The sequence below is a fragment of the Salvia hispanica genome, chromosome 6 (assembly GCF_023119035.1).
Source record: "Salvia hispanica cultivar TCC Black 2014 chromosome 6, UniMelb_Shisp_WGS_1.0, whole genome shotgun sequence".
Taxonomy (NCBI): Eukaryota; Viridiplantae; Streptophyta; class Magnoliopsida; order Lamiales; family Lamiaceae; genus Salvia; species Salvia hispanica.
Genome location: NC_062970.1, coordinates 45,508,468 through 45,533,597, shown reverse-complemented (window position 1 = coordinate 45,533,597; position 25,130 = coordinate 45,508,468). Strand labels below are relative to the sequence as shown.

General features: G+C 35.6%; 6 protein-coding genes across 6 annotated transcripts; 1 reads left to right on the top strand and 5 right to left on the bottom strand.

Annotated features, from left to right (window-relative positions):
• Positions 1 to 2,570: 2,570 nt before the first annotated feature.
• Positions 2,571 to 5,296, bottom strand: LOC125193301 (cytochrome P450 72A225-like). The gene is made up of 4 exons (XM_048091072.1): positions 4,957 to 5,296; positions 4,305 to 4,519; positions 3,989 to 4,233; positions 2,571 to 3,489 (listed from the first exon to the last, which is right to left on the bottom strand). Exons 1-4 carry the CDS (start codon positions 5,228 to 5,230, stop codon positions 2,685 to 2,687), a joined length of 1,539 nt encoding a protein of 512 aa, XP_047947029.1. The 5' UTR covers positions 5,231 to 5,296; the 3' UTR covers positions 2,571 to 2,684.
• A 2,811-nt stretch (positions 5,297 to 8,107) lies between these two features.
• LOC125195508 (putative F-box protein At3g16210) lies at positions 8,108 to 9,231 on the top strand. Its single transcript, XM_048093651.1, has 2 exons — positions 8,108 to 9,003; positions 9,228 to 9,231. The coding sequence occupies exons 1-2, from the start codon at positions 8,108 to 8,110 to the stop codon at positions 9,229 to 9,231; spliced, it is 900 nt and encodes a 299-aa protein (XP_047949608.1).
• An 855-nt stretch (positions 9,232 to 10,086) lies between these two features.
• On the bottom strand, positions 10,087 to 11,625 carry LOC125195507 (heat stress transcription factor A-4a-like). The gene is made up of 2 exons (XM_048093650.1): positions 11,526 to 11,625; positions 10,087 to 10,985 (listed from the first exon to the last, which is right to left on the bottom strand). The coding sequence occupies exons 1-2, from the start codon at positions 11,623 to 11,625 to the stop codon at positions 10,198 to 10,200; spliced, it is 888 nt and encodes a 295-aa protein (XP_047949607.1). The 3' UTR covers positions 10,087 to 10,197.
• Positions 11,626 to 13,151: 1,526 nt separating this feature from the next.
• Positions 13,152 to 14,318, bottom strand: LOC125195506 (putative F-box protein At5g15660). Its single transcript, XM_048093649.1, has one exon. It carries the CDS (start codon positions 14,316 to 14,318, stop codon positions 13,152 to 13,154), a length of 1,167 nt encoding a protein of 388 aa, XP_047949606.1.
• Positions 14,319 to 15,581: 1,263 nt separating this feature from the next.
• Positions 15,582 to 16,688, bottom strand: LOC125195505 (F-box/LRR-repeat/kelch-repeat protein At1g09650-like). The gene has a single exon (XM_048093648.1). It carries the CDS (start codon positions 16,686 to 16,688, stop codon positions 15,582 to 15,584), a length of 1,107 nt encoding a protein of 368 aa, XP_047949605.1.
• A 6,959-nt stretch (positions 16,689 to 23,647) lies between these two features.
• LOC125195504 (putative F-box protein At3g16210) lies at positions 23,648 to 24,845 on the bottom strand. Its single transcript, XM_048093647.1, has 2 exons — positions 24,836 to 24,845; positions 23,648 to 24,747 (listed from the first exon to the last, which is right to left on the bottom strand). The coding sequence occupies exons 1-2, from the start codon at positions 24,843 to 24,845 to the stop codon at positions 23,648 to 23,650; spliced, it is 1,110 nt and encodes a 369-aa protein (XP_047949604.1).
• Positions 24,846 to 25,130: the final 285 nt, after the last annotated feature.

The window sequence follows — 25,130 nt, the reverse complement described above, 5'->3', positions numbered from 1 at the left end:
AGTAGGATGTAGATGGGTATTCACAATTAAACGAAGACCAGATGGGTCCATTGAAAGATACAAAGCTCGATTGGTTGCAAAAGGATACACTCAGACTTATGGCGTGGATTACTCAGAGACTTTTTCCCCGGTAGCCAAGATGGATACAGTTCGAGTATTGCTCTCCGTTGCAGCAAACAAAGATTGGCCTTTATATCAATTCGACGTTACAAATGCCTTTCTACATGGAGAATTGAAGAAAGAAGTCTATATGGAGAGCCCTCCTGGTTTCGAAGGAGACTTCAAAGAGGGAGAAGTGTGCCGACTAAAGAAGACACTGTATGGACTGAAACAATCTCCAAGAGCATGGTTCGGGAGATTTGGTGCGGCTATGAAGAAATATGATTATCAACAAAGCAACGCAGATCACACATTGTTCCTAAAGAGGAAAGGAGATAAGATTACTTGCCTACTGATCTATGTTGACGATATGATCATAACAGGAAATGATGAAGAGGAGATTGCTCAACTCAAGAAAAACTTGGCAACTGAATTTGAGAACAAGGATTTAGGAGCACTAAAATACTTTCTTGGAGTAGAAGTATTAAGATCAAGAAAAGGAATCTTCATTAACCAGAGAAAATATATTCTTGACCTATTGGCGGAAATAGGGATGGTGGATTGTAAGCCAGCAGAAACACCCATCATTGTCAACCATGGCTTGCAGATCAAGGAAGGTGCTCAACTAACAGACAGAGAGCGGTACCAAAGGCTTGTTGGGAAATTAATCTACTTGTCTCATACTAGACCTGATATTGCATACGCAGTCAGTATAGTAAGTCAGTTCATGCATCAACCCCAACATGAACATCTTGAAGCAGCGCTAAGGATAGTGAGGTATCTAAAAAGAACATTTGATCACGGTATAATGTTCAAGAAGAATGATCATTTAGAAATCCATGGGTACACAGATGCAGACTGGGCAGGGAATCCCGTTGATAGAAGATCAACCTCTGGCTACTTTACATTCGTTGGCGGAAACTTGGTTACCTGGAAGAGTAAGAAACAGAAAGTTGTGGCACTCTCAAGTGCAGAAGCAGAATTCAGAGGAATTAGGAATGGATTGACAGAAGTATTGTGGCTAAGAAGACTAATGGAGGAATTAGCATTGTTACCACAGAAAACATGTCAGCTCTTCTGCGATAACAAGGCTGCCATCAGTATATCAGAAAATCCAGTTCAACATGATCGAACAAAACACGTTGAAGTTGACAGACACTTCATCAAAGAAAAAATTGAGGCAGGAATTGTTGAATTTCCATTTGTTCGATCCAAAGATCAACTCGCAGATATTTTGACAAAGGCAGTTGGTGCAAGAGATTTCTCAGTAGCACTCGGCAAGTTAAGTATCGGAAATCCCGTTACTTAACTTGAGGGGGAGTGTTGGAAATAGAATTTGGGTGTCTCAAGGATGTTGGAAAGAGAATTAGGAATTCCCAACCTATTGGAAAGGGGAGATAGTATTTATAATGAAGAGTTCCAAGTTGTCTAGTCCCTAGATGCATTTATATTTCTTGCCCTATAAATACCAATATACATTGTATCCTCAAAATATAATTCAGTGAATAAACAATCTTCTCCAATGTTCAATATCTGATTATTCAACATGAAGTGTGTGAGACGGATCCAAGAGGAACATCGTGACTACGGAAACTATGATCCTCAAGTTCATTCCGCGAATGGTCCGGTAAGTCCCCAGAAAGTAACCAACATGAACGAAACAAGAGAGACGTCACAAAAATCTTAAATAACATAGTAAAATAAGAAACTGAGAGATTTTGTTGAAGTTGTTGAAATTTCATTTATGGTATACTTCTCTCAAGCCAAAAATTTAAACCGAAAAAGTTAGATTTGAAAAGAAACCATTTTTTTTAACTTACAGAAGGAACAATAGATGCTGAAAAAGGAACAAATTTTTCTGTACATTATTTTCTTACATTGACTAGGGATAAATTGGTATAGTATATTGTGTTGATACTTTGGAAGATTAAGAGAATGCCTCTTGTTTCCAATGGGCTGTTTTTTGCATTAATTTCCAGAATTGGAAGGCTCAGATGAGGGCACTGGAAATGGCATGGACCCTTTCGAATATTTCGTCTGCTGTATGTACAATCATGTGACATAATGGAACAGGGTCTCTCCAATAATATGACCCAAATTTAAAGACATGTACAGGGTCAGGGTCAGGGTCAGTGTTGTACCGGTGGGTCATTAAAATTTCAGCCTATGGTCAGTGACCTGCTCTAATACCATGATAGAAGTCTAAGGTTTCGTGTTGTTCTTTGGTCTTGAAGTCCAATTGTTGTTATTCTGATTCGTTCTGTATCTTTTTATGAAAAATTTTCTAGTGCATATTTTGGTTGTTTCTGTGCGCTCATGGTTTTTTTGGGACATGTTAAATTCTTGGTGTCGTTTTGGTTAATTTATTGTTGTGGTCGGTTATGTGCGATATTTATAACAATGATAGTGCGGGGAACGAGTCATTCTTCGGGCAAGGGCCTTTCCTTCGGTGATCATCACAGACATCGCCCTATATAAAACACTCTTTCAATAGACACAGTCGATATCGACAAATTTCATAGCAGAAAACACTCTTTCACAACGTAGAAAGATATATATGTATAATCATTATAACGCAACAAGGCCTAAAGGATCCGGTGCAGGATCAACGGTGCACCATGCTGAGGATGAAGCGACAGTACCATATTCGGGGCGTGTGCATACGATGGAGAAAGCTCGAACCAATACCGTTTCAAGATGAGGGCCAGCGCCATTTTAGCTTCTAGCAAAGCAAAGTTCTGCCCAATGCATATCCTCGGGCCTCCACCAAACGGAAAGTAGACGAGCCTCCCTTTCGTCGCCTTGGAGACGCCTTCGCCAAACCTCTCCGGATTAAACTCATTCGCGTCCTCGCCCCATATCTCGCAGTCATGCTGCAGCGGAAGCGTAGCTAGGAAGATGCTCACGCCCGCGGGCAGGGCTAAATCCCCTAGCCTCGTCTCATCACGGATGGTTCGACTCAGCAAAACTGCCCCCGGGTACAATCTCAGAACCTCGTGAAAGATCATTGTCACAATCTGCAGCCGGTTCAGCTCATGGAAATCCGGCTCGTTGGTGCCAAGAACTTGCATGACCTCGTCTCTGGCACGGGCCTGCCAGTCCGGGTGCTTGCTCAGCAGGATCATGGTCCACGTGAGCAGGGACGCTGTTGACTCCTGCCCGGCTATGTAGAAGAGTTTGCATTCATCAATCAAGTCTCTCAAGCTCATTTCTATCTTTTCACCATTTTCATTGAAATTGGACTCCAACATTAGTCCTAGCAAGTCAGTGGACTCTGTTATTTCCCCTGCTTCTGCCAATTGCTTTCTTTTATTGATGATGCCTAGAATTAATGAGTCAACTTCCTTGGCAATTTGTGCCATCCTTCTGTTAGTTTTTGTTGGCAAAAATCTACAAGTTAAATCCAGACAAGTATTAGACTAGACATTATTAAAACTAAGGTTATTTTCCTGTAAATTCCTAAACATTCATCAAAATTCTGTCTTTGCATAACTTTGATTTGTTCTGATTTTGCAACCAAGGGCATAAACGAGAACAATGTCATGTTGTAGGTAGTTATAAAACGTCGTATTGTGCTAAATTAAATAATTTCATTTGTTGAATAAGAGGGAGTACAACAAATTAAATTATTCAATTTAGTATTATACGAAGTCGCTTCGCTTTATTTAATGTGACGTCGTTTTGGTTGACGTTCGATAGTGCCATGTTAGTAAGTCAAGCACTGTTAGCGCCAAAATCTTGATTGGTTGCAAAAACAGGACAAACAGTTCAACACTTCACACGCAAATTTTAACGAATGGCATGTAAAACCAGAATTTGACGAAAGTTTTGGAATTTATATGCAAATACCCGTGAAACTAATCCAACACTACTTCTCAAATCATCGTACCTCCAACCAGGGAAGTAAAGCATTTGAGCCGCCTTCAGCAAGAGCGTGCCCTGCTCTTTCTGAAGCTCAAATATCTTCCTCCCTTCTTCGTAGCTGCTCCCAAACGCAGTGCGCGAGATCACATCACTCGTTAGAGCTTGAAGATGAGTCCACACATCCACTTCGCATCCTCCATCACTCGGTACCATCTTGTCCAATTTGCTCAACATGTCACCGCAGCTCAAGTACATCGAGGGAAGCATCAGCTGCAACGAGGAAAGAACCATTCAATGAATATTAGTATGATTCAGTTAGGTTATTACCCTCTGATAAACACCTTCAGTTTTTCAAGATGAAAAGCAGGATTTAGCAGCCTTCTGTGCTTAGCCCATTTGTCTGCTTCGTACGTTGCAAGGCCTCGTGTTAGAAGCTTCTCTAGCGGACTAGAAGTCTTCAGGAAAACATAATTCTTCGACATAATCTCTTTTATCATTTGGTGATCGGAGATGACTATTGCAGGATTTGAGCCAAACCACATGAAGCAATTTTCCCCTATAATTTTACCACCAAAAATCCAACAATCAGTCGTTAAAATACAAACCAAACATGAGAACTCATCCATCGATTATCAAATATATTTAGCCTATCATGAAAGAGAACTCATTTAATTTATAAAGAACGAACACTAGTCTATTACGAAAATGAGTATTCATTCAATATATAAATCGGGAGATAGAACTCATTTGATTTATAAACTCAACCATCCGTTTTAGGACCAACATACTCGTTGATCAGACCACCAAAGAAAAGAACTTATCTAAAAAAGCTAGTCAATTAGGAAAAAAAAAGATCATCTGGTCTATAAACCCCACACCAGTAGCCTTACACAACCGACTTGAACCATGAGTTCGTAACAACCTAATTAAACATCTTCCAAGAAAGCTGAAAAGTGAAAACAAACCAAAGCTGAAACTGGAAAGTTGATATACCGTATTTGACAAGGGAGTGATGGATGAAGGGGATGACCCGAGGCGCGATATCGTTGGAGAAAGGGATAGGCTTGGAGAGAGCTTCTTTAGTCATGGCAGCCATTTCTTTGGAGTCGCCAACCATAAATCTGTAGCTGTTTCCACTGAAACCTTGCTGCCTCAGGCGTTGTTCGACCTTTCTCGGCTCAAACCAAGCCCGCTTCAAGAATTTCCACGCGTTATATGAGATGAAAACAGCACTGAATAGCACAACTATGCTGTATAATACTTCCATGAATACCCTCTTTCTCTCTGTGTTTGGTTTTGTGTGTATTGCTGTGTTCTTGGCTGGTGGGGTTAGTTATATTGTGGTGAACTTTGTGAAGAATTTTCTTCTCAGATATTTTATTATAAACTTTATCCTTTATCAGTAAGATAAGATGAAAATACTGATGTAGACTTACATTGACCTAATGATATTCAATGCAATGCAATCAGTCAACTGATTTTGTCTCTCACAATCCATAGCTCAGGGATTGACAACTTACCCTTGTACTGTTTAAAAAGTCATTTTGACTCGGCACGAACTTTAAGAAATTATTTGACTTTGTAAAAGAAAAGAGTTTGTGGAATATGAGTCTCATTTTTAATTTTAATTTTACAATGGATTGTAGTGAAAAAGAGTTAGTTGAATGTATGAACCGCATACCAAATGTGGAATAAAGTAAAAGATTCTTTAAATCGTGGACATCTATAATGACAAAATGATTCTTTAAATTGTGGACGGAGGGAGTAACCCCTAACTAAAATTTAGATCTAGACCAACCCCATAAACAAAATCATGCCCATAGCTAAAAATGTAAACTTGTACTATGGCGATCAAGATCAAGAATGAGAATAAAATAAGCAGAGATAACCGAAAACTTACCCCCTTATTCATTTTTTTGGAACGTATAAGTTGAAGAAAAATACAGTTTAGAATATGATTAATTGGCAATTTAAACAGAAATCTTTTTAAGGAGTAACAAAACAATAATGAAATTGAGAAGTCTACGTTTTTTAAATTTTATTGAAAAATATAGTATTTTTTAAAGTGAGATATTTAATAATAGAAGATTTTGTATAATTAAAAAAATATGAATAAGTTAAATTTAAAACTTTATTTTATAAAAGAAAAATAGATTTAATAGCTTAAGCCCCTTGTTCACGTGGATTCGACAATGAGTGCGCTTGAGATGTGGGCTATTGTTAAATGGGCTTTCAATATTCACGATCCAAATCCATTATCGAGGAAACAATTGATGTATAAATCTTTAAAATAATTACTTACAAAACAAATCTATATCAAACTACCTATATTTATAATGCCTAACTTCGACATATTTATTCATATTTAACAGAGCCCTAATTACTCTGAAGAGTTGGATAAGTTTTCATTGTTTCATAGGAATGAAATAGTAGGAGTACTCCACAGAATAAAAAACAATAAAAAAAAAGTGAAATGCTCCATAAAATAGAATTGATCAATAAAAAATAAAAAATCCCCAAATCAAACGGCGCACCTCTCTTCTCCTAAATATATCCCTTTCGCATGATCTTTGTTCAATTTATTACGTACTAAATTTTCTTCTCTACTTAAATTCGATGTATTCCTCTACTTTCTACTATTTGTTTCTAATGTTCTAACTAGTTAATCTCTTTCTAATTTCTCAGCCGTGGAGATGAAACTTCCTTACGTGGGGTCGGGAGGCGGATGATACGAGCATATTTCATATTTTGTTTAGATATTTTAGAGAATCACATATCTTTTCCATATATTTGTTTTCTTGTTCATTAAGTTAGTTATTAGTGTTATAAATACGAGTTATTGTATTCATTTGAGAAATTAATCAAGAATATCAATATTATCATTCATTCTACCGACTTGCTCGACGGGTGAGTTGGGCACTCCGATTAGCCCGATAGGAGGTTTATCCTATCAGCGGAGCTGCCGTCCGATTATAGAGCTCTCGAGCGGCACTCATGGACTAACAGTAGGGTCAGCGATGACCGAAAATATCCATACTACTCCCACCGTCCCAAGAAAGATGACCCCTTCCTTGGGCTACACATGAATTTATGCAATTTTACTTTGTATCTCAAGTGGAGAGAATAAAGTGAAAAAAAGATAAAATAGAAACAAAAATATATTTCTATTTTTAGTAATCTATCATCTTAGGATAAATTAAAAAAAAAAGAGTGGTTCATATTCATTAGAAAGGAGAGAATACTATAATTAAGAATAATTTCATTCATTCTAGAGAATGTTAATTTTGCTTTGAGAACTTACAATAGTATGCATAAAAATTTAGTAGTAGCATTAAAAGGAGCCTAGATAAAACGACTGCGTCTTGTCCTTTGTATTTTTCTTAAAATAAAATTTTCTTAGTATAATCTTTCGGCTGAAATTCTAGCATAGTCTTTAACCTAAAATAATATAAAAAATAATTGATATGGTAAAACCGTACAAGGAAAGGATCAGTAGAGGTGTACTTAATTGAAATCATCACCTAGTATTAAAAGTGGAAGGAATAATTTCCAAAATCGATATGTATTAGGACAAAAGTTATTATTACATGTTCACTTTAATTAAATGGTCGGCCAGAATCATGTCGAATCCTAAGAAACTTCGAAACGAACTATGTTTATATAAAGTTTGTTCAATTATAACATAGACGAATCAGCTCATCATCAGCTCAAGGTATGATTAGACGAATTCATATTTACGAATTGCCTCATTATTTGCCATAATTAATTTCTACTCTATTTACCTAATTACTCCTGTTTATCAATCTATGTATACAAGTGTTTGTGTTATGTGTTGTGTGTGTGCACATTGTGTGTGTATTATGTGTGTGTTTTTGTGCACTATGTGCTTTTGTGTGTGTCTATTGTGTGTTTGGAAGATGTCCTATGACTATTTGAAATTCTGAATAATGACTTTGATTAATATATTTAAATTGTAGATATGAGAGAGTTTTCATTGAAATTTAATTGAAAGTCCAAATATTACCGAACATTAGATTTGAAACTGAAGACTCCGATTTCAGAACCACATCCGCAATCTAATATTTGTTTATTCATTTATGACTATTGCATGTATTGATGAAGATCACTAATTTTTTTGAAAGGTATGGTAGAAAAGAAGGAAGATATGGATTTACCGCGAGATATATGCATAGATATCCTAAAAAGACTCCCGATTAGAGATGTCTTGAGTTGCAAGTGCGTTTGTAAATTATTGCGTGATCTGATAAAAAGTGATGACTTTGCGGCGTTGTATACTCCAGAGCCAGGTCTAGCCTTCGCTCATCGAGACAAGGGGTACATAGTCACTGATGAGGCATGCCGGCCCCTTTCCCGATTTGTCTTGTCTCCTAGCAATCATGATTCGGGTAATGCTGTACTTGATTCGACTGATGGTTTGATTTTGATATGGGAAGGCGGTGAACTTCTTTTCATATGCAATCCAATGACTGGTGAATATGTCCAGCTTCCTCCATCGCCTCTAAGTGGGTTCATATATGGATTTGGACTGAGCAGATTAAGTCGGCAATATAAAATTTTATCTGGTGCGGAAGGATCAAGGTCATGCTATGTGTACATTCTAGAAAGAGGAAAAAGCGGGTTGTGGAGAAGCGTCGCACCGGAAGCACCAGGCATCCCTATATTTCCTAGTGATATTGCGGCATTTTTGAACGGAAATCTTCATTGGTTGGCATCCAAGTCCGGGGAGAATTTCTTTGTTTGTTGCTTTGATCTTGAAACAGAGCTCTGTAGTGGTTTTTCTCTTCCTGATCGTGATTACAATGACGACTATAATCACGAATATCACCTACGTACTTTGGAGAGTCGACTATGTTTATGCGATGCGGTAGATGAGCATCTCGGTGTTGCTATTTGGTGGATGGACGATTATGGAGATGATAATTCTTGGGTTAAAGTATATTCAATCCACCGACTCGAAGTTTCTCCAACTATCTATGGAGTTGTTTACCCGCTCAGAGTTTTTGCAAATGGTGACTTATTGTTCGCGACAACTGATCAACTATTTGTCTACTCCAAACACACGGAATTGCTTGTCACATATGGTCGTCTTGAACGATCTATCGAATGTTATCCCAACCTCGCTATTTATACCCCAAATTTTTATTCACTCACAACCTTGGGAATTCACAATGTACAGTTATTAAGTTTATTATAGATTTTTGTACTATTTTTTGTTTTAATAATTTTTTTTTTCATTTTTGTAGGTAGCGAAATTATGTCTTATACATTAAAGAATTTCATTTGTTGTACTGCTATCTATCTCATTTTCTCAATACCAAATACTACTTCCGTCCCATAGAAATATGTCACTTACGGTTGAGGCCTATAAATGATAAAGTAGATATTGTATAGTTGATGGTGGGCTCATAGATGATAAAGTAAAAGAAAACGAGAAAAAAATTGATATAAATAAATATGAACTATTTCTCTAGGACGATAAAAAAAATGGCATATTTCTATGAGGCGGAAGGTGTAATATCAATTGATGTTAGTGCCACCAAAATAAAAGCAAATCAGTAAGTTTTGCGCAAATACCCTAACTTTCATGTACATAAACGAAACAAAAAAAAGGACTACTACCATATATAATTATCACATAAATTATAAATAAATAATCAAATATAGAACCGATATAGATTGATATAAGGAAACAACTATATGAAATGAAACCATATAGTGTACTATTGACTTACTCAACCATACTTATATATTTCTTTTTTAGAATAGATTCACTCGGTTGTTTTGATTCGAAAAAATAATAATCTTTATAACAAAATTATACTCCATCCATCCACGAAAATAGCCATATTCTACCATTTTAGAATATCCACAAAATATAGTCAGTCCCATTTCAAAAAATGGAAAATTTCTCTCTTATACTTTACTCATATTTTTCTCCTCTCTTTCATATTTAATTTACTTTTCCTCTCTTACTTATCTCTTCCTTTACCTATTTTTTATCGTTCTCCCTTACTTTACCAATTTTTCATTAAAACACGCGTGGTATGTTATTGAACAAAAAAAACTCATAAGTAGTCCTATATAGAATGTCTACTCATCAACTCATTCACAAAACCCCTATATATATGCAGTCTAATGATACACAAAGCAAAAATGGAAAACAAGTAAAATCTAGAACAAGAAAACAACATGAATCATCTAATATATATACCATCAGATCCTCTCACCTTCAGTGAGATGGATCATGTGTTGGTTAAGGCCATCCACAATCCACCAAGGCTTGTGTTCCTCCGCGAATCTACTAGGATCCGGCTGCACGGGAGCCTCCGTCAGAAACTGTTGCCAGAACACATCATTAGCCGGCACAGACTGACTCCCGTGTCGAGCTTCAGCTGATCTAGCATCTGGGGTTTTGGCCGGACTTATGTTGATGTCGACTCCTGATGGTCTCGAGTCAGGATCGATTCGGATGGATGATATTGCAGGGCTTTCGATATAGGCCGAGGATGCAGAGCAAGGCGATCCCGGGATAATGTTATTGATGTCAGACTCCATAGGCGAGGAGGACGGGGAATCTGAGGGGATTTGGTCGATCTCGTGAATGAATTTCTCCCAGAAAGTGAGAGACGAGTCGAGCTTCTCGACTTGCTTCAAGTCCAACAGTGGGGGAGATGAAGGGCTTGGATTGTCTTCGATCAACATGGCTTCGTCTTTGAAGTAGTGCAGAGCAAGCATCCGTCTCTTCTTGTTCGGAGATTCGGATTGGTCTATCAAACTCGGGCTCTGCAGGAGATGAGCCAAGTTATCCAACAGCTGCCGCTGCCTTTGGTCAATGGTGTGCAATGTCTGCCCCAGTGATCTCAGCTCGTGCTCGTAGCCTCGATTTTCCTGTCTGTACCTCTCCACCTCTGTCTCGAGGGAGACTCTTTCTTGCTTCAGCCAACATATCGATTCATTGCCAAGTTTAAACACCAAACAATGACATGAAATTTGCAATTTGTCTTGCCAGTTCAGATCATATAAATGGATTCATACAACATACTACGAGGCAACGAGCAAAATGAGTGCGAAAAACAGATACACCAGCACAAACCACAATTGATTGTGCAATAAATTATGCAAAGAGGTCAACTAGCACGATAGTTTGAGCGATCATCGATCTTTCAATGGATCTAATTCAAGAAGTTATCAAAATGTCCATTCATTGCCAATTTTAAACACCAAACAATAACAAGACATCAACAATTTGTCTTGTTTGTCAATGTCTAGCCATTTCTGAGCATATACTGGATTCATACAACATACAACGAGTAAGAAAAGTGCGAAAACAGACACACGAGCACAAAGCACAAGTGATTCAGCAATACATTACACAAAGAAGATGATTGGCCTAAAAAAGAATTGGGAAGAAGCAAAGAGGCTTACATAAGTATTGAGCTGTCTGACAAAGCTGGAAAAATTGTTGTGCTTGAAATACTTAGGCAACAAATCCCTAGCAAACTCAGGTGGATTCCACACCACAAAACTATGGCTTGTTCTACTCCAAGACACCACTGCATTAGTCAGAGAATCATCCACCATTTCATATGTTTTCAACAGAAATGGTGCAGGTGAACCAGAGCTTCCATTTATTCCTTCCATTTACACTTCACATCCAATTACAAAACAGAGCCCCAAAACCCTCACTCTTCTAAACACTCCACAACTAAAATCAAGCTAAAATTATAACCAAGAACAATAAAGATAGGATTTTTACTTTTCAAATCACACTTATTTTGCTCCAAATTGCAAAATTAGGGATCACAAAATCACACTTATATTGCTCCAAATTGCAAAATCATAAACAAGAACAATAAAGATTGGATTTTTACTTTTCAAATCACACTTATTTTGCCCCAAATTGCAAAATTAGGGATCACAAAATCAAGAAAAGAGGGGAAATTGGGAGACACGGGATTCTTGGTGGGAAAGAAGGAAAAGCAGAGAGGTGAGAAGGATAAATACACAAGGAAAAACAGAGTGATGCGATGGTCAAAAATTTGAAATTTTGACGATTTGGGCATAATCAATGCAGGGGAAAAAGAAGTGCAGACTTGACTTTCAACACCTACTTGAGAAATATCAATCGTGAGGAGTAATTTTTCTTTTGATTAATTAAACAGAAAAGCAGTTGAAAATTCAAAGATGCTCTGCTTTTGATTTGTTAATAATATTATTATGCGTTGAATTCAACTTTGGTGACGAAGAACAGAGACGCAGTCGTCGTCATTAGTGAATCATCATTTATTGATTAATTGTGACACAAGCTAATTAGATTATTAATGTATTTAATTTGTGTTGAAATCCATTATAGTGTTGGACAAGCAACTTAATTTCTCTTCTTTCTTTAATAGTTCATTTTTTAATGGGTGTTTTTATAGCTTGATTAAATAATTGTTACTTCATCCATCCGTGAAATGTTGTCCAGTTTTATCATTTTAGTCCGTCCATGAAAAGTTGTCCTAAACATTTCACGGACTTCAATTTTAATATTTTGTCCGTCCATAAAATATTGTTCAAGTTTAACTTGGCACGAGTTTTGAGAAATATGGTCCAAAATGGACTAGAATGATAGTTTCAAAGATGAAGCAATGGGAAGAAGTATGGATACCATTTTTACGTATAAACTTTAGAATTAAGGTATATTTTTGTCCTAAACATATGACCAAAATACGAATTTGACCTAAAATATTCACTTCTTGAAAAACAAGTGCATAACAATGAAAATGTCGCCTGAGGAGTCCATTTTTTTATGGTTCCGTCAAAAAACTAACGGTCAACGCTAATTGCACGGAAGCATGACCGTTAGTTTTTTTACAAATTCGTCAAAAAAAGGACCACTCCGACAAGTATTTCATTTGTTATGGACGTGTTTTTCTAAAAACTGAATGTTTTGGATCAAATTCGTATTTTGGTCATATGTATTATAAAATGAAAGTGATATGAGCTAGTGAAATACTATCAAATATGGAACAGTAGAAGGTGAGATGAGAGTGACTCTTATTGTGAAAACGACCAGAATGACAATGGGACATTTATTATAAGATGGAGAGAGTAAAAATTTCTAGGTCAATAGTTGTGGAATTACTACTACACATTATTGTGAAATAAAATACTAGTGTCTTAAATCAAATATAGTCTATCAAACGCCTTTGGACCTTAACCTTGCGGCGCAGCCGCGGGAGGAGGTAATATGGCACGAAAGGTGGGTTTACTTGTAGTGATTGAACATTCTGAATCCCCGTAGCCACGAGCGAAAGAAAACTTGGAGTATAAGTAATGATGTAGGAATAAGAGCCTTCAAATTGTTGAAGAAGATTGGATACCGCAACATTTTCAGTGTTTTTGGAGTAGATATACAAGCGATCTCGATCACGATCCATTGTTAACAACAAATCACCATTGTCCAACAATTTTAGGGGGAAGACAAGTCCAACAAATCTAGGTGCTATACTTGGTAGTAAGTGAAAGGTGTATTCTTGTACCCAGGAATTATCATCACCGTAGTTATTCATCTTCCAAATAACAACATCACAACCACCTTTGCAGTCGCATAAACACAGTTGACCCTCCAAAGCACATAGCCGATATTCATGATATTTTTTGCAACCAGGGACAAGAGGAGGAGGGGAAAAAATAGTAAAGAGCTCGGTTTCAAGATCAAAGCAACAAATCAAGTGTTCCCCTTGAAACAACCAATGAAGATTTCCGTTTAAAAATGCAGCACTATCACAAAGTGGTGTAGGCCGTATACGTGGTGATGATGGTGCTGAGATGCTTCCCCACGACCCTCCTCCTCCCAGGGTGTATACATGACATGACTCGGAATCTTCTTGGCCACATAAAATCTTATACTGGTGACTTATTCTGCTCACTCCGAATCCAAATAAGCACGGGCGGCTAGTAGTAGACGGTGGAGGAAGCTGGACATATTCAGAAGTCATTGGATTGGCTACAAAAAGAATATTGCAAAAATCCCTCACAAAAAGCAAACCATTAGCTGAATCAATTACGTCACAAAAGCAAACACTAGTTCCAAATTTCAGACAGATTTTGAAAAGTGGCTCTTTGGCCTCGTCATCATAGACCGTGTACATGTGTCCGGAAGTGAAACTGAGGCATGACTTCGGAGTATACGAGGTCTTAAACCTGCCCCCCTCTATCAAATCGAGCCATGATTGGCAAACAGACTTGCACGTCATAATGCTTTTACTCGGGAGCCTTCCCAAGATGTCTATCGTCAACTCTTCCGGCAGATTTGTAAACAAATCTCTCTTCGTTACCACCAAATCCATAACTGCGGATGAAGAAAAACAAATTCAACTTAGAAATTATGGTACAGAGAAAAATAATTTGAAATTTATTGAAATTAATATAGGCGAATAATATGACAATTCGTATACATACGTTCGTGCATTGTGACCTTAGTAATAATTAGAGCTACAAAGGATGAATTAATTTGCTCGTTTTTGGTGAAATTTGTGTGGCTAAATCTAACCTTTTTTTTTAGAAAATTTATATGTATACGCAGTTTGTTTCTCGATTAGAAATTTATCTATTGTTGGTATAAAATTAAACTAAGATATGATATTTTAAATTGGAAACATAACATAATCTGTTACGTAATTAACCCAAGATATCCTTCTATATTTATGGAGATTAAAACTTTGAAATCAAGAATTTATCTACTTAATTGAATTAATTATGGAATAGATATATTTTTCAAATAAAATATTCAAATTTTCTTTATATAATATTTCAGCTGATATTCTAACGTAATAAATAAATAACAAATATAGGTAAATATGAAAGGAGCAGAGATAAAATCTACGTCTTGTTCTTTGTATTCTTTTTTTCAAATAAAATTTTCAATTATAATCTTTCGGCTGAAATTCTAGCGTAGTCTTTAACCTAAAATAATATAAAAAATAATTGATATGGATTGGTAAAACCGTATAAGGAAAGGAGTAGAGATTTACTTAATTTAAAATCATCACCTATCTTATATGGAATGAAAAAAAAATATGCATCGGGAGTTTCAATAACATACTGCAGTATTAAAAATGGAAGAAAACTTATTTTTTAATGCATACTAATTATTTAAAATGCTACGAAATTTAAATTATGTCATAATCAATTAATATGCTAAAACGATACTTTATCTTTGATTTTATGAAAAAAAATCTACTCATATAATGAAGTATGGCAATAGTTTAAACATTATTATTACATATTAATTAATTAATTTTATTATTTAATATTTTTGATGGCGAATAAAAAATAAAAATAAATTATTAGAGGAAAGTTTCCATAATTTGTAAAAAAAAATTAAGCTCATATTACCAACATGGTATACTTAGATTAGAGAAATTTTTCTGAGTAAAATTTTCTAGAGCTGGACAATCGTTGTTATGAGATAAAAAAAGTTACTACACTACATATTAATTATTATGAAAGAAAATACTCTTAAATCAAATCTAGTCTATCAAACGCCTTTGGAGCTTAGCCTTGTGGCACGGCCGCCGGTGATATGTCACACGGCTTCTGGAAGAAGGTGGTCATGGTCGTGGTCGTAGTCGTAGTGACTGAACATTTGGAATCCCCATAGCATTGAGCGAAAGAAAGCTTGGGGTATAAGTAGTGATATCGGAATTAAAACGACTTGAGCATTGAGGGGGATTATGTAGCACAGCGCTTTCAGTGTTTATGGAGTAGATATACAAGAGACTGCGATCCACTGTGAACCACAAATCACCGTTGTCCAACACTTTTAGCGGGAAAATAAGTCCACCGAATATAGGTGCTATTCGTTGTTTTAGGTCGAAGGTATATGCTCTTTCCCAAGAATTATCATCTCCATAGCTGTTCATTCGCCAAATATCAATATTGCCACTTCCTTTACATTCACATAGACACAGCTGACCCTCCAAAGTACATAACCGATACTCGTGATGCATTTCGAGATTAGAGGCAAGAGGAGGAGGGAAAAAAACAGTAAAGAGCTCTGTTTTAAGATCAAAGCAGCAGATACTCCAGTATTCCTCCTTAGAGGTCCAGTGAAGATTTCCGTTAAAAAATGCAGCAACATCACAAAGCGTTATAGGACGTATACGTCCGGCTGGTGATGATGGTGCTGAGATGCTTCTCCATGACCCACCACCTCCTCCTCCTAGAGTGTACACATGGCACGACCCAGAATCTTCTAGGCCACATAAAATCTTATATTGCCGGCTTATTTTGCTCACTCCAAACCCAAATATGCACGGGCGGCAAGTAGTGGACGGTGGAGGAAGCCGGACATAGTCACGAGTCATTGGATTGACCACGAAAAGATTTTTGTCTGAATCCCTCACAAAAAGCAAACCATCAGCTGAATCAATTAAAACACGACACCGTGAATTGTATCCACAATCAACGTGTGGAGGATTCAGCGAGATTTGGAAAAGTGGCTCGCTGGCATCGTCTTCGTAGACCGTGTACATGTGTTCGGAAGTGAAACCGAGGCATGGCTTCGGAGTATACGAGGTCACAAACTTGCCCCCTTCTATCAGATCGAGCCATGATTTACAAACGAGCTTGCAATTCATAATGATTTCACTCGGGAGCCTTCCCAAGATATCTATCGTCAACTCTTCCGGCAGATTTGTAAACAAATCTCTCCTCATTATCACCAATTCCACACCTGTGGATGAAGAAAAACAAACATCATGGTAGAAATTATGGCACAGAGAAAAATAAATTGAAATTAATGGAAATTAATGAAGGCAAATAATGTGACAATTCGTGTATTCTAACCTTGATGAATTAATGTGCCTGTATATGAGAAATTGGTGTAGCTAAACCGAGCCTTTTGTAGGCATTATATACTACTTATAATTTTTGTATTTTTGGTATGAAGTTAAATTAAGGTATGATATTTTAAATTGGAAACATATATACAATCTGTTACGTAAATAACTCAACTAATCCTCCTATATTTATGGAAATCAATTATTTAAAAAAAAAATTTAAAATCAAGAATTTATGTTACTTAGTTGAATTAATTATGGAATAGATATTCTTTTCCAAATTAAATATTATATTATTGTTAGTACCAATCTTCCAGCCTGTAATCTTTAACCTAAAATAATAAATATATTGATTGGTACGTAAAAGGAAAGAAATATAGATTTACATAATTTACTTAACGTGAATTATTGTTTCCCGTTCAAATATAGACTATGGTATAGAGATATTAATTGAAGAAATTATCTGAAATATGGAGTATAAATTAACAAAGTAAAAAAAAGATGTAATCAATTACATAATTAATTCAACCAATCCTCCAAAAAAATTTAGGTACTTATTATTTAAATTTTTTTAATTTTTATAATCAAAATTATTTTCGTTGAGTTAATTATGGAATAGAGTAATTTAATTTTCATTCAAATTAAAAAATAAACTATTTTTTTTTAAATTCTCCCAGCTAATAATATATACTAATAGATTGGTTAGCAAGTTTCCCGATCTGAATAGGATTAATGAATTTTATTAGAGCATCCACAATGGTTAAGATTTCGTCCGGACAAGGCCTCCTCCGCGCGCTCATCCAACCATTGCAAGCTGACAGAGGATCGTCTCGCTCGATAGTTTTATCGTGGACCTCAACTCACTAACTTCTCAACTTCTTCAACTTGTTCAAAATGTTACAACTCTCCCCTATTTATAGGGCTTCACTTCATATTCTAGAATTCTCTACTAGAATCTATAATATTTTATATCTACATTTTTTCTCCATAAAAATCTAGATATTTTCCTAACATTCTAGGAAATTCTACTAAAATATCTAAATATTTTAATACATCCTAATTCTAGAGAATTCTACAAAATATCTATAATCTAGAGAATTCTCTTAAAATATCTATCTAGATATTTTAATACATACTAATATCTAGATAATTCTACTACAAAATCAAGTTTAATTATTTATTCCAACAGTTAGTCCAAAATATTTACTTTTTGAAAATCGACTCCTAAACAAATGAAATCATCGTTGGAATGATCTTTTTCTTACGGTTCTGCTAAAAATTGATGGTCAACACCCAATCAGTGATATTTTGACTCAAGTAGTGTACTAATACATACTCCCTCCATTTCCTCTTGACAATTTTTCCAATTTGGGAAGTTCCCTCATAGTTGAGTCATTTTTATAAATGACCTAATACTTTTTTCCTTTCTCTTACTTTTTATCTATATATTTAACACACTAAACATTCTTTTCTTAAACTCCGTGCCAAAAAATTTCACTTTAACTATGAGAGAACGGAGGGAGTAATTAATTAAAATAAAATTAAATTAAAAAAAATCAAAAATAAACTTTCTTTTTCTTCTCTCTCACCTCTCTCGGTTATTTATTTTTGGAATCATTTTTTAACAATTTTTGGGCTAAATTCATATTTTGGTCATATATTTATGACCAATTTTGACCTCTACTCTTTCTTTTATTTGTTATTTCACTATAAAAAAAAGGTTTGTTTGCAAGCACTTATTTACAAGCATAACATGTGCTCACAAATTCTGGCTGAAATGCGAGTAAAAAGCTTGTGCTCAGAAACAACAATTTAGTTTTTACACCAATAGTTTTCTAGCATCGTTTTATCATCACCAAAAGATATCAATGTCCCTCTCAATGGTACAACTCAGGAAAATTTAAACTCTTTGATGAAATTATCCAACTTCATAATTTGACCAAACTTGATAATCTAAACGAGTATATGAAATAAATATTACATATATGAATTAAAAACTGACGTAAATCAAACATAGTCCATCAAAAGCCTTTGGACCTTAGCATTGTGGCGGCCGGCTGGCGGTTATATGGCGCTCGGAGTTGGCTGGTCCATATAAGAGATGCGGGGCTGCTGGGAGAAAGGCGAGGGTAGATGTAGCGACTGAACATTCTGAATCCCCATAACTTTAAGCGAAAGAAAGCTCGGGGTATAAACAGTGATGTCGGAATAATAGTAGTTAGCGTGTTGCAAAAAATTAGATAACACGGCATTTTCAGTGTTTTTGGAGTAGATATAAAGGCGATCACGATCCACTGTGAACAACAAATCACCATTATCCAACGATTTCACGGGGAAGACAAGTCCAGCGAATCTAGGATCTACAGGTGGTTGTAAGCTAAAGGTATATTCTTTTACCCATGATTTATCATCGCCATAGTTGTTCATCTGCCAAATAATAACTACGTAACCACTATTACAATCACTAAAACATAGCCGGCCCTCCAAAGTAAATAGTCGATATTGGTGAGGCCAATAGGTAACAGAGTCAGGAGTGGGAGGGGAGAAAACAGTTAAGAGCTCAGTTTCAAGATCAAAGCAACAAATCCAGTGTTTCTCCTCAAAAACCCAAAACCAGTGAAGATTTCCGTTAAAAAATGCAGCACTATCACAAAGTTGGCTAGCGCGTGTACATGGCTTTGGTGATGGTACTGACGATGGTAATGATGGTGATGAGATGCTTCTCCACGACCCTCCTCCTCCTCCTAGAGTGTATACATGACACGACCCAGATTCGTCTTGGCCACATAAAATCTTATACTGGTGACTTATTTTGCTTACTCCAAATCCAAATATGTACGGACGCCTAGTAATAGGCCGAGGAGGAAGCCTGACATATTCACCCGTCATTGGATTGACTACAAAAAGAGTGTTGCGCGCATCCCTCACAAAAACCAAACCATCAGCTGAATCAATTACGACACGATAGCGAACACTAGTTTGACGATCAACAAGGTGTGGAGGATTCAGATAGATTTGGAAAAGTGGCTCGCGGGACCCCTCGTCGTCGTAGACCGAGTACATGTGTCCGGAAGAGAAACCTAGGCATGGCTTCGGAGTATACGAGGTCTTAAACTTGCCCCCTCCTATCAGATCGAGCCATGATTTACAAACGTACTTGTACCTGAAAATGCTTTTAATCGGGAGCCTTCCCAAGATATCTATCGTCAGCTCTTCCGGTAGATCTGCAAACAAATCTCTCTTCGTTATTGCCGAATCCATACCTATGGATGAAGAAAATTAGAGATGCTTAAGATGAATTAATGTGCCTGATTTTAGTGAATTTTGTGTGGCTAAACATTTGTAGGCATTATATATACGCGGTTGATTAGGAATTAATTTATTTTTGGTATAAAATTAAATTCATAGAATATGATATGTTAAAATCGGAAATTCATTTAATTTAGGTACATAATTACCTCAAACAATCGAAACAACAGTTACGGAAATTCATTTAATTTAGGTAAGTATATTGTTTTTAAAATTTTGAAATCAAGAATTTAATTTACTTTATTGAATTAATTATGGATTATACTTTTTTAATTGAAAAATATTCAAATTTTCTTATTATAATCTTTCATCTGATATTTTACAGTATCTTTAATTTCAAATAATAAATAAATAATAAGAGACATTATGTAAAGAAAACATCTCTATATAAACGAAATTTATAGAAATCAACAAAGTTAAAAAGTACTAGCATATTAAAAGGCTATATTGCAAGGAAATCTGAACGAGTACGTAAACCCCAAAATTAATATAACTGAACATTGTCAATCCTCAAGGATTTGATGGAAATCAAGCTTGGGGTAAAAATAACGATGTTGGAATCTTTATTTCTTCGAAGAAAATCATACGTCAGAGTAGCTCTAGTGTTTTCGTAGAAGATAAATAGCCGATAATTCAATACGAACAACAAGTCACCATTTGCCAAAACTTTGAGGGGGAAAAGAATTCCGTTCTCATCTAGTAGTCGGAAGCTAAATTGCTTTATCCAAGATTTTTCATCTCCATAGCAGTTCATCCTCCAAATAACAACCTGATAATCATCTACATCATTATGTAAACATAGCCGACCATCCAAAATACATTGTCTAGAATATTCACCAGGAGGAAGAGAAAAACTGGTAAATAGCTCAGTTTCAAGATCAAAGCAACAAACTAGGGGTTTCTCTTCAAAATGATCATATGCCAACCAGTGAAGATTTCCGTTAAAAAATGAGGCGCAATCAACATGCCTTAATATAGGGGTACCTAGTGATGCTTTTGAGATACTTCTCCACAACCCCTCTCCACTTCCTCCTTTTAGAGTATATACATGACATGACCTTGATTCATCGAAGCATAAAATCTTATACTGTCCACTTAATTTGCTCACTCCAAATCCGTATACGCACCCATATCCATATATGAACCTCCGTGTAGGCACAGGAGGAAGCTCGATATATTCACGAGTGATTGGATTGCATACGAAAAGAATTTCGCGATTATAAACTCTGTATACATCCCGCATCAAAAGCAAACCGTTAGTTGACCCAATCACGAGACGCTTCAAAGGATCCGGTGAATAATGATCGCAAGGAGGAGGCAAGCCGAACAGGAAAAGTGGCTGCCAAGTCTCGTCGCACATCGCGTAGCAGTCGCTGTCTTTATCGGGGAAAATGAGGCATGGTTTCGGGTTATATGAAGCCGCGAACTCAACCCCCTTTATCAAATCGCGCCATGATTTGTGAACGCACATGCAAATCATAATGCTTCTAATCGGGAGTTTTCTCAAGATCTCATCTGTTATCTCTCGTGGTAGATTTGTTAACAAATCTTCCTTGTTTGTTACCCTAAATTGGGGCTGAACACTATCACCATCTTCTTCAGACTCTGAGCTCTCTCCAACACAAAGTTTGGTTCCACTATTTCTTGTCATGTTAGAGGCAACTGTTGGAATAATTGAATGAACAATTACTTAAAGCACTCTATGATAATTAACCAAGAACAACGGAGAAAGAGCAATGTACCTTGATGCATCTAGAATTGAACGGCGGAATTGCTTTATTCTTCACAGTAATCTATAGAGAGAGTACATAGATATCGTTGCTTTGTTCTTCACAATAGTCTGTGGAGAGTATAGAGATATTCTATAACCCTAGCTTATACTTATATGAAATATAACACCCTTTATTTTCAATTTGGTCCCTCAACAAATTGAAAATCACATATGTTATCTACATTTATTTCCATAATACACTTTTTAAAATTTAATCTTTGTTAGATTACTTTAATTGTGTGCAACCGAAAGATACCCAAATTTCTAATAGCAACTTCGAAAATTAAACCACCAAAATTACAGCCGTTTATGGAAGATATGGTCCAGATTAGTAATGAATTTTATTTTATAAAATATTTCATTTGCTTCTCAAACGCTTTTAACGTCTAATGCATGGTGCAAATTATTGAGTTATACTCTCTCCGTCAGTGAAATGTTGTCCACTTTTGCTATTTCGGTCCGTCCACGAAATATTGTCCACTTTGCTTTTTTCCATTTTTGATAAATGGATCTCACATTCCACCTACTCATTAATTCACATTCTATTATAATACTAATATATAAATGTGGGACTCATGTTCCACTAACTTTTTCCACTAACTATTTTTTAGTACATTTCTTAAAACCTGCGACGAATCAAATATGGACAATGTTCTGCGGACGGAGGAGTAATAGTCTATGAATATGTTTTGAATGAGAAAAATTAATGATTGAAATTTGCCTATCCTGATGGTTTTAATTCTAGAATAAATAAAATAATCAGTTTTTCACTACGAACAATTAGCCACCATTCATCAAAACTATGAGAGGGAAAACAAGGCCATAGATATCTCGCCGTCTAATTAGGGCAAGGGAAAAACTAAATATGCTTAATCAATATGAACTTATATAATTAAAATTCTATTACTATTTATTATTTGATTTAAAAAAATCACAATCTTATTTTTATGTAATTAAAATGGAGTAATGTTAGGAGCGAATGAGCGATGTACTTTCTCTGGTGAATTAATTAATTTGTGATTTAATATGTTGCATTTAGTATGTAGTTTGTCTTGATATTTTAATTTAACAATTCAAATCAATAAATTTTAGTTCAATTAAATAATCATTTGTGATTGTCTCCCTTTTAAATCAACCCATAATTGACGTTGTATTTCTTTCAGTATTGGTAATATTAGGAACAATTAATAAATATTGTTCTAAATTACACATTATTTATTTGTATACATGGTTGTTTCATAAGTATTATTGAAGGCTATGAGTTTTTTTTTTCTTGCTCAATAATACTTATATTATCAAAGTTGATATAATAATGTGCTATAAATCTGAACTTTTTGCATTAGAATTTTAGGAATTAGTTCCGTTTAAATATGATAATTTTAGTTAGCATAGTAATTGATTGATTAAGTGTTGAGTATGAGTTTTTTGCTCAATGATATCAAATTAAAAAATAGGGTACATGTGGTAAACAGTTAAATAATAATTGCGCAATATATAAACAACATAATAATTAATCATTCTATATAATTATCTAATAAAATAAAAGTTAAAAATATATAAGATCTACCACTTCCGTCAAGCGAAAAATAGATTCTATAGTAGGCAACACGAGTTAAAGTATTGTTAAAAGAAAATAAGACCCACTTTATTAGAGAAGATAATTTACCATAAATGGACAAAACTAATTTTGATGGAAGGACCATAATAGAAAAACATAACTACCCAAATTTAATGACAATCCCCATGGTTTTGAGCTTTAGTAGTGCATATATGTTAGTGACTGAACATTGTGAATCCCCATAGCTTTAAGCGAAAGAAAATTTGGGGTATATATAGCAATGTTGGCATAATCATAGATCGAACGTTGAACATGACTATGTGTCACGACATCTTTAGTGTTTTTGGAGAAGTTGAATAGACGATTATAAACTTTCATTGCGAACAACAAGTCACCATTATCCAACACTTTGAGGGGGAAAACATGTCCTTTGATATCTTGTGGTAGGTGGGTGGTATATTCTTTTACCCAATCATTCTTATCCCTAGAATTGTTCGTCCACAGGATAACGACACCATAACCGTTTAAATGATCGCATAAACACAGCCGACCCTCCAATATACACAACCAATATTCGTCAAGTATGTCATTATCACTAACTCGAGGAGGAAGGGAAAAACTGGTAAAGAGCTTGGTTTCAAGATCAAAGCAACAAACCAAGTGATTCTCCTCGGAATCAGACGCCAACCAGTGAAGATTTCCATTAACAAATGCAGCAATTGCACCAGGTACTGTAGATCCGCCCGGTGCTAGGGTTGAGATGCTTCTCCACGACCCTTCTCCTTCTAGTGTGTATACATGACATGACCCGGATTCTTCACCACATAAAATCTTATATTGCCCACTTATTCTGCTAACTCCGAATCCAAACATGCACCTACGGCTAAACGTAGGCAGTGGAGGAAGCACGACATATTCACAAGTCAATGGATTGCATACGAAAAGAATATTAGATCTTCCATCCCTCACCAAAAGCAAACCATCAGTTGAATCAACTACAACACGATAGCGAACACTACTTTGATGTTTAATGTATGGAGGAGACATCCAGAATCGGAAAAGTGGCTCGCACGCCTTGTCATCCCACACGATGTAAATGTCTTCATAAGAGAAAGCGAGACATCGTCTCGAAGTATATGAGGCCTTAAACTCATCCTCGTCTATCAGATCGCGCCATGATTTGCAAACATCCATGCAGTTTAAAATACTACTAATTGAGACTCTTCTCATGATATCTCTAGTCAACTCCACCGGCAGATTTGTAAACAAATCTTCCTTCATTACTTCCAAATCAATACCTGCGGATGATAAAAACAAATATCAGAGTGAAACAACTAATCCTAATCGAATTGGGAAATTTTTTAACATGTTTTATAAATTTCTTACCTTGCTCCATTTCTTTTTCGGTATAAATTTTCTTTTCTCTCTTCTTTACTCTTTTCCTCCTCCGTAATTTATTCTTTTTCATATTTTATTTTCTCTTCACTTATTTAAATATCAATTTCTCAGATTATATGTTCCAAAGAAATCAAGTACGTAGTAGTTTGGGAAGGAGGAGGTACTCAAATTTGTGTAATATTGAAACTATTTTTTAAAATCTATTTATAACCGATTACTCATATTCTAATTGTGAAACGTTGTAAATCGTGTTAAGAAATTTTCTATTCCATATGATCGTATT